Below are 15787 nucleotides of genomic sequence, written 5' to 3'. Positions count from 1 at the left end.
AAATTTTATTAAAATCAGTTCCATATTTTTTTCTAATGACATAAAAAAAAAATATTTAACTGACATTTTATATTGTTATCTTTAAAGACAAAATAAAGTCAATTTTATAAAAAAAAAATAATTGTGGGTAAATCATTTTTAAATTAATATAAAATTGAGCATATTGGACAGAGAGAGATTATCATGAAGTGATGGACATAATCATCCTATATACATAGATCTTCACATCAACTGGTGTATATTATTGGAATTTCCATAAATTTCTTTAGACATTTTGAATGTCTTCAAGTGGAACACAAATAAAAGATTTTATAACATATTTGTTTTGAATTGTGCTTCTTTTTAAATTCCATCTAAGAAGTATCAATTTCGCTTGAAAAAGAGAGTTGTTAACTTGCCCAATTCACATCACTATGCAAAACAAACCACTGATATCACTATGGATACACAACAATTGCAATTCTGTCCGTTCCCGCACTGTCACCGTGTCGCACCACAATCTCACAGTCTATAGTCAAGGGGCCCGAGGCCAGTATTACCACTTTTTCTTTTGCTCGTCCATACTGACCCCGCCCGGGCCAAGGGACACTATCATGAGTAACCCGCCGATGACTGATAATGTCTGTAATGTGAAGACAACACAAATTATTATCTCGTAACACAAGCCTCGAACTTACTACGACACTAACTCAATCTGAGTAATTTATCCCGGTTCATATTTATTTTTACTACGCTTTTATTAGCTTGGGTTGTATGTATGTATGTATGTATGTATGTAACGGAATCTTTGAGCTTAATTTTCACTGATTTCTAAACGTCTGATCAACTTGGAACTTTGCACACGTATCAAGGACCGATGACAATGCAATATTTTGATAAGAGTTTCTCATTATCCTTATTAAAACTGCCAGGATTAATAAATTCATTTTTAGATCCTTCGTATGAGAGTAAGAGAGACAGAGATAGCACCAGTGCCAGTAATCTCCATACAAGAAACCAAGAAGTTCTGACGTATAATGAGTCAAAAAGAGATGTAATATATTTCCATATAATGTTACTATTAACCTGAGGCTTCTTTATTTCATCGCATTGCTCCATTTAGAATTACCATTAGAAACCATAGTAGAATTAGTAGAATATTTTAAAACAATAAAAAATATATAAGTAATAAAACAAAAGTAATAAATGAAAATTGAACAACTAAATTTACAAAAGTAAATTTAGTTGTTCAATTAAGGAGTATGATGGGTGTGAAATTGAGTGACAGGATAAGGAACAGCGTGATAAGGGAATGTTGTGATGTGAAAGAAGATGTAGTTACAGGAATAGAAAAGGGTATGTTAAGGTGGTTCGGTCATGTGGAGAGGATGAATGAAAGCAGGTTGACTAAGCAGATATACAAGGAGAGTGTGGAGGGAAAGGTCGGAGTGGGAAGACCTAGACGAACGTATCTTGATCAAATTAAGGACGTCCTGGTAAAGGGTCAGGTCAAAAGTACCCGAAACCGCCGAGCTTGTATGAAGAGAGTTATGAATGTGGACGAAGCGAAAGAAGTATGCAGAGATCGTGGCAAGTGGAAAGAGGTAGTCTCTGCCTACCCCTCCGGGAAAGAGGCGTGATTTTATGTATGTATGTATGTATGTATGTAAATTTACAAAAATACAAGAATAAAGTTACTACCTACAGAACTTTGCGATATTTAATACGTATTTAACATATTAATGCAATTCTTGAATTAACATTAGGTATCTTTTGCCTATTTATAATAGCAACACTGTAATACTCGTTTGGAACATGAGTGACAGTTTTTTATGTCAAATAAGTTTTGCAGTAAGTTTTGATTGAATTCGATTCGAACACCTGTAAACTTTCTTTCTGTTGTTTTTTACCGGTGCCTGTGTATTTACCTATTTGCACTTTGTTTTGTGCTGATAACTTGTCGTTATTTGGAGTTTGGAATCTTCCGTTGAGTCGAGCTTTGTTCTTCCGGATATTCGTGTGATTTTATCATCTGAGATTGGACTCTGACTGTGTTTACTGTGTTGTGCAGATATTTTGAGATAGGACTTCTGTAAAAAGTACCTTATTATTTGAGCTAGGAGTCCCAAGTTTGTGTTTGTTTATGTGAAAGACAGTTTTACAACGAAAGTGCCACGATGTCTTGAGATAAACATTGTTGCGTTCCTGGTTGTAAAGGGAGTGGAGGTATGTATGAAATATTTTTGTTCCTGTATCAATCTGCCTCTTAATCTTGTGGTTTGATTCCTGGCAAGGCCACAATCGAAAATTATTATGTTTGCTGGATAGTCAAAAATATTATTAACAGTGATTTATCACTATAAAATTCTTTTCAACTGGGTTTAACAATCATCATACATACATATAATCACGTCTATATCCCTTGCGGGGTAGACAGAGCCAACAGTCTTATAAAGACTGATAGGCCACGTTCAGCTACTTGGCTTTAAGATAGAATTGAGATTCAAATAGTGACAGGTTGCAAGCCCATCGCCTTAAAAAGAATCATGATGATGAGAATATTATGAGATTTAATCCAATCAGGCCACATATAACTTTAAGAAAGTTAGTTGTGAAAACCTCCAGCGATGGGCGCATGGTTGCGAAAGTCTTTTCTAGTAAGATAGTTATACCAGAAGTGTTAACTTCCAAAAAATAATTGTATAAAAAAACTAAAAAACTACCCGTTTTATTGCAAATCGAACTAAAAAATAGAAAATAAATAATAGTTTAAAAAAAACTAAAAAACTACGCTTTTATTGCTAATCAAACTAAAAAATAGAAAATAAAAATTAATGACAAAGGAATTCAGTAGTAGCAAGTCGAACAATCAGTTATAGTCAGTTGTAGTAGTAATTACCTCGGATTAAAATTATAACAAAATTAAATTTATAAACAAAACAATTTAAATCAGAGTAAAAAGCGTGGGGTGCATTTTACTTCATTTTCATAACTCTCTTGTCATAAATATATGCTAATAGAATGATTTTAATATTTACTACATCAGGCACCCCACGCTTTTTACTCTGATTTAAATTGTTTTGTTTATAAATTTAATTTTGTTATAATTTTAATCCGAGGTAATTACTACTACAACTGACTATTACTGATTGTTCGACTTGCTACTACTGAATTCCTTTGTCATTAATTTTTATTTTCTATTTTTTAGTTTGATTAGCAATAAAAGCGTAGTTTTTTAGTTTTTTTTAAACTATTATTTATAAATAACAATCCTATTGACTACAGGAAGAACTTCAAAATATAAAAGTGCCCTTGCTATTTCTGTTTCAAAATTTCTTCAAAATCGATCTTACTGAACTGAACTTTATCGCACCACCAACTTAAAGTTTTTCTGTTTGGTCAGTTGGCTGACTGGTAGAGAATGCCAAACGGCATTAAGTCCGCCTTTGTTACATTTTTTTAATGCAATAAAGTAAATTTAAATAAATAAATAAACATGGTCTTTTAGTCTTTGAGATTATTGGCGCTGTCTGCCCCGTAAGGAACGTCATTACCTATATGTATATATGTATGCACATACCTGGAAGAAGTCATACTTGAGAAAGTCCCTCAACGGCTTGTAAGACGGTACGGCCCACCACGCATTGTGGTACAGGTTCAAAACTGTCAGCACTAGCACGAGCATCAGAGCGGACAGCTTGGTGCGGTACCCCACTGTCACCAGGATCATGAGAGCACTGCCGAGGAGGTCTTGAATTATCTGGAAATAAAGAAGAAAAATATTAGGTGAGAGTAGTCACAATTAAATAAATCTCTAAATTTAAATGTTACAAACATGACGTCACACATCAAAATACACGAAGGGTCTAGTAATTGCTCAATGAATACGTCCCCCCGTTCTACGGTGTGGGCGCGATTATTATGAGGGTGGATTATTGTAATGATGTGTAATTGTCACAGATTGTATAGATATTATTACGGCATTGTGCGAAGGTCAACATAATATATCATATAATAAGGCATAATAATTCATTCATTATCATTCATTCAAGACCATTTTAATGGCCAAAAAAGAATATTAACTAATAATTTAACAATAGCTAATTGAAGGTTGACGATCTCTGTGGGAGCAGCGGTAGTGCACTTGCCTGTGATACAGGTGGTCCCGGATTCGAATCCCAACCAGGGCACGATGAGAAATGACATACTTTTTCAGATTGACCTGCATCTTGGATTTTTATCTATTTAAGTATTTCAGACTTTTCGAGACTGTTGGCTCTGTCTACGCCGTTAGGGACAAAAACATGATTTTATGTAAAAGAAAAAGAGGTAAAATAGTTAAAACTGACCTGCAAGAAGGACAATTCGAATCTCAGCAACGTTATAAACATGAAAGCCAGTAATATCCTCCCGGCCAACTGTAAGTACGTCTTCGGCTTGTTCTCTCCCAAACTGGGGACTCCCGCGAAGAGGCTGCGCCCCTGCTCGCCGCGGGCCTCCGCCAGCACCAGCAGTAGGGCTCCGATGAGCGCCAAGTTGCGCAACAGGAATTGTATGTCCCATAGTATGCTGTATGCGAATGTCTGAAAGGGATATTACAAAAAATGATAGGAAAATATTACCTACTGCAATTCAATTCTTACTCTTTCAGGAGTGGACCTATTGGAATATGTGTACAAAACTTATTTGTTATTAAATGGAGCCGTGTGATTCGCGGCACCAATTTAAAAAAAAAGAATAATACCATTCCATCTCTTTCCCGTGGATGTCGTAAAAGGCGACTGAGGGATAGACTTATAAACTTTGGATTCAAAAAATTGCAACCTGTCAATAATTGAATCTCAATTCTATCATTAACAGCTGAACGTGGCCTATCAGTCTTTCAAATCTCCTAGCTCTGTCTACCCCGCAAGGGATATAGACGTGATTATATAAATGAACGAATGAATATTTTATTAAATTTTTACTTATTATGTTATTCCAATGTCGAAGCTATATTTCTGTAAAGTTTCATGAAAATCCGTTAAGTATTTAATGCCTGAAAGAGTAACAAACATACGCATTTATAATATTGGTAGGATTATTGAGCCTTTATTACATTTGGCTGAGAGCTTGTTTGAAAACATAAGGATTGCCTCAATTGTAATGTACCTACATTAAACCACATATCAAGTCACCCTTTGCACACACTACGACATAGTAACAGATGCACATTTAAAGCGAAATTTGGGTAGATTGATATGCTGTTCACTGTACCAAGTGCTCACCTGTAAAACTACGATAAAGAACAGTACACCACACGCGATGTCCACCTTCAGCCTGCCGAGCACCATCACGCAGCCACCCAGCTGCCCCACCAAGTTTACTATCTGGAATTCAATGTATTTAATTCATCAGTTTCGTAATTTACTTGGATGTTGTATTGTAGGTACATACTGTAAGATACAGAAAAAAAAAACAGACGGACATGACAGTTACTAAAATGAGTTTGTATACCTAGGATTAAAGTTTACAGAAGATAGAAAGTGTGATAGCGATATTAAAAGGAGAGTGGACGCGGGGAATATGTTGAATGAAACTTAAGTAGTCCAAAAAGGCTTTTATTTTCAATTGAACTCTGCTTTCACGTATAAAAATAATTTTAAACACCCTTTATTCTAAGGAAAAGGATAATGAAAACCAATTTAGAATTCGGGTTACGATAGGAACTAGGCCTGAACAATACATCGGGTTAGGTTAGGAATAGGGTTATTTATTTAAAACTTTATTGCACAAAAAAATGTGCAAGAGGCGGACTTAATGCCGTTTGGCCTAAAAAGATTTTTTCATTCCTAACTTAATCCACGACCGGGTTTCTAACCTGGTTTGGGTTTAGCTAGTAAAAATTTTCGTCTAGTGCTGCACAAAGACTTATTGGTCCTAACAATAATGTCAAAACAAGAGCCAAGGAAACCAAAAACATGCTCAGTTTTACACGACATACAGTGATCAGTGAGAAAAGATTAATATCAAATGTAAAATATGCTGCAGTTGGTCTGTTTGTTATTTTTCGGTGGCTGCAACTCTCAAGGATGGAATATTAGGTACGGTGAATAGGTGAAGTGAGTTAAAAATGATTCACATTGGTCAAGAGTTGTGACAAGTCGAGCTTAGAATGCTGACAGAAACCTGTTTTAGTCAGCAAAACTCGACCCTATAGTCAAGTCATGTGCGTTATTATTTTTTACTGATGGTAACACCATCAACTGCCGATGTAAACAAGGATCTTTTTACTCTTTTTATCTTTGTATAGTACATACTTAACTTATCTTCTTTATATAAAACTCTGCCGTTAGTAATTGACGGGCGCTCTTTAGTATGGATAGAATCATGGTTACTAATCTGATAGCCTAGTGATTATTCGTTTCTAGCCTCTTTATCAATCGCCTTTGACCAATGTGAACTGAATGAGGCAATGACCATAATAAAGCTACAAAAGTTAACGTGCATATAAAACGTGCCAGTGCATATAAACATTGAGTCAAACCACTTACTAATACTGCAAATAAAATTAATTAAAATTTCAGTAAAGCAATAGTAATAAATCTCTACAAATTGCACTTAATATGAACATTACATACAAATTTAATGAGAAATTTACTTTTTTTATAGACTAAAACTACGACATGAATGAAACAAAATGAATGTTTTAGAATAATATCTTTATTCTACTACGAATGATCCAAATGTTACGCAAATGTTTTCATTCTACTATGCATACTATATACAATCTACGTGCCATTGATATAAATTAGATATAGTACATTTTTAAGGTACCTACTGAAATAAAGGCAAGAAACAATCTTGATAAGTCTTTTTGGAGAAAAATACATTTCTTAAATAAGGTAAGGGTAAAGACGAAAGAGATTTATTTTTACTATATAGAGATAGTTTTTTTTTTCACTTTTTTTATTTTTTATTCTTCTCATAAAAGTATTCTATATATTCTATAAATTAAATTTAAAATTAATTTGTCGACACAAAGACATATCAAGATTGTGTCCCATTTTTTACATACATACATACTCACACTCACGTCTATATGCCTTAATCTTTCCGTAAAAGAAATACTTTTAATGATAAAAATCCCGTATATACTCACCACGAACATAGTCGCTAGGAATGTCCCGCACGACCACGACATGTTCATGTAATCCCGCTGCTCAGACCACTGGAACCACATCCGGAGGCCGTCCTCCAGGAAGGTGGATATGAGACATAGCCGCGCCACCGTTGGCAGCACATGCTTGCCTTTGCGTATCACCTGCGAAAAAAAAAAGAAATATTCGAAATTTCAATGTTATGTGTGTGGCCTGTCAGTCTCTCAAGACTGCAGGCTCAGTCTACCCCCAAGCGATATAGACTATATGATTAAATGAACCTATGAATGACTCATAATCAACAAAATCGGCATCCACAAAATTAGCGATTTAATTGTCCAACAAATAACACTGCATCATCAATTCTAAACAGGTGCACATGTAATGTCTCCCAGGCACGACACGTGTCAACAGAAACACAGTAGGTACACCAATTTAGTGACTGCGGAAATTCGACCATCCTCTTGGTCACAAAGGTCGCACATTGTACTATCAATGCACAAATGAATTTGACATGTTGCCAAATTCAAGAGCAAATGACGATGTATTCATAATCATTTTTGCGTTTCTGCAAAATCCCCCGGTGATTGCTGATGTGCATTGATATATACATACTTAGATAATAATATCTTCATCCTTTATGAGATAGACAAAGGCCGTGTGGTTCCCGTTATCAATAGAAAAAAGAATAGGACCACTCCATTTCTTTCCCATATATTTCGAAAAAGGAAACTGACAAAGTTGCATTAAGAGACTTATGAATGTGGATGAAGCGAAATAATTATGCAGGGATTTTAGCAAATGGAAAGATATAGTCTAGCCACCCCTTCGGGGAAAAGGCGTGATTTTATGTACGTACTAGCTGTGCCCGCGACTTCGTCCGCGTGGAATAGTTATTTTGGGCATCATATTTAGTTTTGCAAACATCCTCCTCGGCTTTATCAATTATAGCTGCTAATTATTATGCGACTTGGCGACGACTTGGCCCACATCATTACCCGTGACCGAACGGAGACCGTATATATGCGTTTAGGGTGAGAGGTTGTGCGTTTGTTTGTGCAAACCAATGTTAGCATATATCTCCAAAACTACTGGTCCGATTTTAATAAATAAAAGGTCAGGCGGTCACGCGTATTAGAAAGAACGCTGGTTCGCCGTATTAAATGTTTCGCTGCAAATTGCTTATAACGACTATATCTCAAAACCTATTCGTCTGATTTATATACTGTAAATGGCAATTTTAGTCTACATGAAAAGCCGAAAGTAATAAACATATTTATTTGGATAAGGATTAATACTGAATTAAAGAAAATTGGTTTCAAAATAACTCATGTTTATAATGAAAAAATAATCTTAAAAAATGAACATAAAAGTGGTTATTGTAAGTAAACCTTAAGAGATAGACATATGCTCTCGCGGACTTTTTTGTGGCAAAAAATGAGTACTTCACATCTTTAGTACATTGTTTTACTATATCTTTGTTGGTTTGCGCAGCGTTCGCGTGGAAAGCTCGCAGATGGCCGACTCATTCAACTTTCACCTGCATTGTTGACGTTTCCCGTAGGAAATCCGGGATGTAGCCTATAGCCTTCCTCGATAAATAGACTATCTAACAGTGAAAGAATTATTCAAATCGGTTCAGTAGTTTCTGAGATTAGCGCGTTTAAACAAACAAACAAACAAACAAATAAACAAACAAAACAAACTCTTCAGCTTTATAATATTAGTATAGATATGGGTACATTTTTGACGACTGGGCGAGATAGCCGAATTTATTAAATTAAATAACATTATATGTAGAGACAGGTTGCTAATCCATCACCTAAAAGAAGAACTCATGTTTATTACCTTATGATGTTTTATTACAATCTACACGGGACGAGAAATGAATGGACATTGAAAAGTTGGATGAAATGGCCATAGACACAGCAGTTCCCTCGTCAGATGTATAGTCTGTGTTGGGAGGCACGAGCTTCGAAGCATTAGTGGATGATGGTGCAACTCCGATACCACGTTTTGAGCGAGAAACTATAGTAGGAAAAAAAGTCGAATTGTCTATGGAAAATAGACTTACTTGCTGTACCGACTCCATATAGAGAAATGTCTTTATTTATTCACAAACAACGCACAGCATAACAGATGAACAACAATGCACAATTAAATAAGACAACATCAATATAGATTTGGAAGCGTATTCGTATTTATGCGAAATAAATAATGTGACACGATTTATCTCTGAGGGAACCTTTAAAAGAATGCTTGTTATCCTTTGTTTAAAATATAATAAAGATTGTACGAGCTGTATAATAAAATTTATAATGAAAACATGACTGAACTTTAAACTAACCATCGGTGTTATCCGTCAAGGAGTCGCGTGGTTTAAAATGAGATACGCTCCGTTATACATAACTTTATTGATAACGTTAATAACCAATTCTCTTACGGTGAGGGCAATCATTGAGGAAACCCGTACCCATGATCCCTGCTGGCGCAAGGTTGCAGAAATCAGACGGGAGTATATTCGTGCAATAACCTGACTTACTTACTTCAGAATCGTGATTCTGGACTGCGCCTCTCTCCAGTTAGTGCGCAAATGTATCTAACACCGGCACTTAATAGTTAAAGCTTGACCAATAAGAGTGAAAACTAAAAGACCTATTATATGATTTGTTATTTTAATAGAGACTTTTGTGTCAAAACGGTTCTCGCCTTCGTTTGATGTACCTTAGACATAAGGGAAAATATGCGAAGATGTTCGGGTGGTATTTCAAAGCGGGCCCTGGGCCCTGGTTCGTATCGGCTGAGAGTGCAACTGGGAACACGCAAAGATAGATAGCAAATACCCTTTAATGCACATAAATTAGTACAAATATAACTAACCCTTATCATGTGCTAAGGTGATGTACAAAAGGTGGCATCATCGATTATGTAATATTTTCCAGGCAACCAAGATGATTAAACAGAAATAACCTAAATAAATACGGGACAAATTACACGGATTGAGAGTGAGTTAGCCTTGAAGTAAGCTCGAGACTTGTTACGAGATACTAACTCAACGATACTATATTATATAATAAATACTTATATAGATAAACATCCAAGACCCAGGCAAATCAGAACAAGTTCGTTTCTCATCATGCCCTGGCCGGGATTCGCACCCGGGACCACCGGCGTCACAGACAAGCGTACTACCGCTGCGCCACAGAGGCCGTCGGAGAAGGCCGGAGAAATGACAGGATGAGAACCAAACGAGACTTTTTTTTTGTTGATAAAGAACTCGATCTTATCAAAAGCCTTTGTCTGGTATTTGGTATACATATCAAATACGCAAGTTCATTGCAATTCAGATGCCATCGCTACGTCATAGAGGTTCATCTAGGATAAGATAATACGCTGTTGACTTGCCTCGAGAAGATATTGGAAACCTCTTGACACCGCGAGTAATGTAAGTCACCTTTCGTAAAGATTAAATGTCTCGATTCGCTAAGTAAACTTTTTGTAACATATCGACGAGCAACTTTTATCTTACAAAGTTGCATGGCAAAAAAAAAAAACAATATTTATGGGACACAGGTGGAATGGTCCTTTTTTAAAGTGCCGAGAAACGCACAGCACAAATATTTGAAATTCTCTTCAAAGAGCACTATATTGTACTGCAAAGAGCCTTGCGTTTGTCTTCTAAATAACGCTCTGCGCCCATGCGTTCTTTAGAAATTTTTTACAGTAATATTAAAAAACAAAAAGAGGTGCTACGGTGATGAAGACCGTACCGTTCATAATTTAAAAAAAAACCATAGATGACAAAATAATTATATTCTTACTGTTCAAAGATACTGGGTGAAGAAAATTTCAATAAAATATTTAGGCCAAAAAGTTGACTTAGTTAATTACGCATCACTGCCGATAAAAACCGCATTACCTACGGCCGATGCCACCTCATTAAAGATTAAATATTGGGTTCAATATGCATTACTACGGATAAAAATGACGCATTTATTTGTTTATACAATGTCATCTGTAGTACATTCGATCCATTCACCTTTAAAGATAATTTTATATATAGGAATTGAACTTTATGCAGAATAACCTTTGGTCAACGCAACCTGTCCATATTTGAATCTCAATTCTATCATTAAGCCAAACAGCTGAGGGGTTAGTGCGAGTTTTACTCGATCAAACGTGTCGAGCAAGTAATTTGTATGTGATTTGATCAGCGCCACCTCGTGCTAACGCGATGGCACTAATGCAATTCCATAAAAAATCGTGATTACTTGCTCGACGAGTTTGATCGAATAAAACTCACAATAACCCCTCTGAACGTGGCCTATTGGTCTTTTCGAGGCTTGTTGGCTGTCTACCCTGCCTGCAAGGGATAAAGACGTGATTATATCATAGAAATTTATAATGAGCAGGCGATTATCAAAATTGATAAAATTCTAACATTAAAAAAAAATATATACCTAAGGATTGGTGTAGTTAATATGCTGAAAGTATGATTAAAATACATAAATACATATAATCACGTCTTAATCCCTTACGGGGTAGAACGAGGTATTTCAGTCATTTTGAAGACTGATTTAAATAAATATGACTCTTAATATCAATAATTTTCCAAAACTAAATGTAATGAATATCATATATAATTAGTAATCTGCGCCCGTTACATCTATGTATATTACCTTAAAGCTATTACAAAAACTGTTTATCTATCTAATATACATAGATAAAACAATAAAAATATGAAACATAATCGTTACTAATATAACACGGCATTACATACAATTATTGTGTAATTCATGATATCATGATATTATTATTGATAAGCGTTATTGGTACGAAAATTCAATTATTTATTGGCCATTTAGCCAACGTTGATAGTTTAAAAGCGTCGTAATGTGAGACTTTTCAAATTGAAGCATTCTTTTTTTGTAAGAAAAAGATTGTGCCGCGTGGTTCCCGGCACCAATACAAAAAGTTACTGTTGGCTCTGTCTACCCCGCAAGGGATATAGACGTGACGATATTTGTATGTATGTATGCACAAAGATAAAATAAAGACATGTCTAACTGTCAGCCAAGCCGATTAATCTTGATCAATTAAATAAATAAATATGTATATGTCCGTGTGGTTCTTGTCACTTTAGAATAGAAATCAATCAATATATTTTCCATTGGATGTCGTAAATGGCGACTAAGCTTGGGATTGTTCTTGTAGCCGATGGCAATTGAAATATAGCAAACTGTCACTATTTGAACCTCAATACCATGAGCTGAACGGCTGCTATGCCTTTCAGTGGAATCCCAAGTTTATTTGCTAATGAATAATAATTAATAAAACCAATTATATAATTTTGCGTCTTATATTGAGTAGATCACAATGAGACATCAATTCATATCACCCTTTGACCTTTGTTTCACAATAAAGATATCAATCGTTACATATGACAAAACAGAAGGAAACACGTGTCAGTACAAGTAATTCCACGTAAGTACGAAATACAGTCAGCACCTGCCCAAATTCACTGCATGTTCGTTTCTATTACTGCGTCATAAAGTTCTATGGTAACTTAAGGTGGGGGTGACTGTACAAAGAATATTAACAAAATAATTAAGTAATAGTAGAAATCTTCAAATATTTAAAAATATCTCTTCTTGTGCACACTAATCTTCCAGAACAACTGGGTGGATTTTTTGTTTATATTAGGTATATTATGCATGGGCAACGTAGGTATAGGATACAATTCATTTGGGTAACTGGAAAACATACTAATTTCAAAAATATTTTTTTTTAGAAATTTGTATTCCAGATTTAAAAGATCTATATTTGTAACATGCGCTTTGGAAGCGGTAGTAGTTATAATTAGATTTAAGTGATGTGGCGTCAATAAGTGATATACCTTGTATCCAATTTTGAAAATAAATCTTTTGTATTCTTTTGTATTCTGTCGTATAAAAAACAATAAAAATAAGTAAACTTTGTTTCACACAAATGTATGTAAGTACGTCAGGGCAAGATGAATGCAAGCACACCAAAGTTTAAGTGAAAGTTGTTTTTGAAAGTGAAACTAGTGCTTCAAGCCTTTATGGCACAGAATACATATATTTTTTACTTTAAACGACACCTCTTTTCCATTGGGGTAGGCAGAGACTACATTCCAGTTCCAGTGCCAGTGCCAGTGCTTTGCTCATCTTGAGCAAAGAAATCCGCTAAGCTTATGACCTTTTTGAATTTCTGCAGCGCTCAACTGCTTAGAGTTTAGGTATTTTATGTGATGTATTTAAGAAGCTTTTTTTTTTGAGATATTTCAAATAAATCTTTCATTTATTCATTCACCTATCTTTTCATTCAAGCCATTTGGTTTACTCTTGATCTGGCCTTTCACCAGGACTTCCCCAATTTGATCATGGAATGTTTGTCTGGGGATTTTCCCCACCTGTTTTCATAAACCACCGCTTTGTGTCTCGCACAATTAAGTTCTACTCTAGGTAAGAGTCGATGGTCAATTGGTTAAAGTATCCAAATAATACTGAAGCACTCAGGGCTCTTTTCCAGAAAGGTGAAGACCCTTTTGGGACTAATACCTGTTATGGATTATGATGTCTTGTGGTTGTAGGATAAATTTTAAAAGCAGTACCGTCATATATAAGAGAAGTGTGATATTACTATGTTATCATAGCAAACAACATAACTTCTTGTCTTTGCATTATCAAGACTTGGTTCATTGCCAAATTAATTATATATCGTTAAGATTGTAATGGACTTCTTGCTACAAGATGTTATAAAGAAGGTAAAAATCTCTTCAAGGTCATTCGCCGTCGTCAATTCTAGTTTTTGTAAAGAACAATCTTATTCTTCATCCTGAATTTAGACCCAGTTACATTGTTATCTAACCCCACAGTAAGAGCAGCAGTTAGCACTCAAACTAATGTACATAACTCAGAAAAAGAGTCATTGATGCATGGTCGAGGTGGGATTTGAACGCACCTTTCTTTAGAATTATTAAATCAGGCACCTTACATTCTTTATTAAGAACAATATGATAACTTTATCACAACAAAGAAAAAATATTATGAGAATGCATTTTACAAACAGCATAAGTGATATCACCAACTATCTATTTTTATTTTTGGATGTTTATTTATATTAAACTTATCACTCCCAAATTTAAATCAATCAGGTCATGATAGTAAATCACAAACAGGAAAGTGATACTGGTGATAAACAAACAGGTTTTAATCCAGATATGTACCTTTTCATCTCAATTCCATTATTAAGCTGTCCATCTGAACATGGTCTTCAGTGTTTTTGAGACTGTTGGTTCTGTCTACCCCATAAGGGATGGAGACGTAACTATATGTATCTTAGTTTATTTTTTCCCCCTATATAATAGGATTGTACAATTATTGTTCTTCTTTATGAATGCACACGGGAATTAACAGGAACATACCATTCTTTCCTGATGTTAAGATCGGGTTGCACTGACCATGGTATGAAAGTATTAATTCAATTTAAAACCAGTGGCCAATAAATCAGTAGAGCTGACATCTTGAATTTGAATTTACTAATTGAGTCACTTATCCTACTTTTTTGAAGTTTCTTCCTGTTACAGATTGACTGGAATGGAGCTTAAAGTTCTGGGAAAAAAATTATGAAAGGACAAATTTCTACAATTACCTAGTAATTAAATGGAATAGTAAGTAAAAAACTTATAATTTTATGAAGGTAGAGAGAGGGTTCATGAAACATTGCCAAAAATTTATGTTATAAACTGCAATTTCAGTAAAAATTGGTAATAATAATGATCATGATGATATCTTCGGCTGAACCTCTAAAAATACAATTAATCATGATTTAACATTATAATTTTATCTATGAGATGATAAGTAGGTTAAGGTGCAGCGTTATTCCTTAATAATTGATTAAATGTATGCTGATGTATCCTAGTAGATACAGATGATGATACCTACGGCCATGGCAGAGATGTTGAGTTCCTTAATATTTTTTTTAATATCACAAATAAAGTTCTTAGAGACATTTTAACAATGAGCGCCAGAAATTATTCGGTGACGTGACATATCAAAGTACGTTTACGTACTACGAAACCCATATTTATTAATGAGCATAAATGGTAAATGCTTACCTGATCTGCAAAATCTTCCGCCGTAGAAACATATTCGTTGGGAATTTGCATTTCTAAAGTAAATTCACTACACCACGGTCAACTTAAGGGAATTTCTCAATTTTACTGGCGATCTTACTCGGCACGTCAGAACTTACTTGTCAAATGACGTGTGGATAGAGTTGGATTCACTTCCTTTCCCAATAAATTTTATAAATGAGTGTAAATTATAGAAAGAATCGTTTGAAATATTGTGAACCAAAAAAAAATCATTAATAATTTATTTCTAAATCTTGATTTTGGTTAAAAATGTATTAATTATTTTTAATTATAAAGACATTTATTGAACGGATGTTTATATATATTTTTGAGTTGACATCTGCAGCTGTCGCCTTTGATCATGACAGCCACGTTTTGTTTTTAGTAGATGTATAAATAAACAAAACGCAAGTCGTAAAAAAAATATTTACGATTCCTAATGTCAACTGTCAATTTCATTGTTATAAACGCAAATGACAAATTTCATTGTTTTCAAGTTTTCATTTAATTA

General features: G+C 34.7%; 1 protein-coding gene across 1 annotated transcript; it reads right to left on the bottom strand.

Annotated features, from left to right (window-relative positions):
• Positions 1-75: 75 nt before the first annotated feature.
• On the bottom strand, positions 76-15416 carry LOC106130969 (surfeit locus protein 4 homolog). The gene is made up of 6 exons (XM_013329931.2): positions 15259-15416; positions 7121-7282; positions 5247-5348; positions 4329-4562; positions 3560-3739; positions 76-622 (listed from the first exon to the last, which is right to left on the bottom strand). The coding sequence occupies exons 1-6, from the start codon at positions 15307-15309 to the stop codon at positions 536-538; spliced, it is 816 nt and encodes a 271-aa protein (XP_013185385.1). The 5' UTR covers positions 15310-15416; the 3' UTR covers positions 76-535.
• Between the last annotated feature and the right edge of the window lie 371 nt (positions 15417-15787).

This window comes from Amyelois transitella, chromosome 4 (genome assembly GCF_032362555.1).
Source record: "Amyelois transitella isolate CPQ chromosome 4, ilAmyTran1.1, whole genome shotgun sequence".
Taxonomy (NCBI): domain Eukaryota; kingdom Metazoa; phylum Arthropoda; class Insecta; order Lepidoptera; family Pyralidae; genus Amyelois; species Amyelois transitella.
The sequence above is the reverse complement of the archived record's forward strand: the minus strand, read 5'-3'. Positions and strand labels throughout refer to the sequence as shown.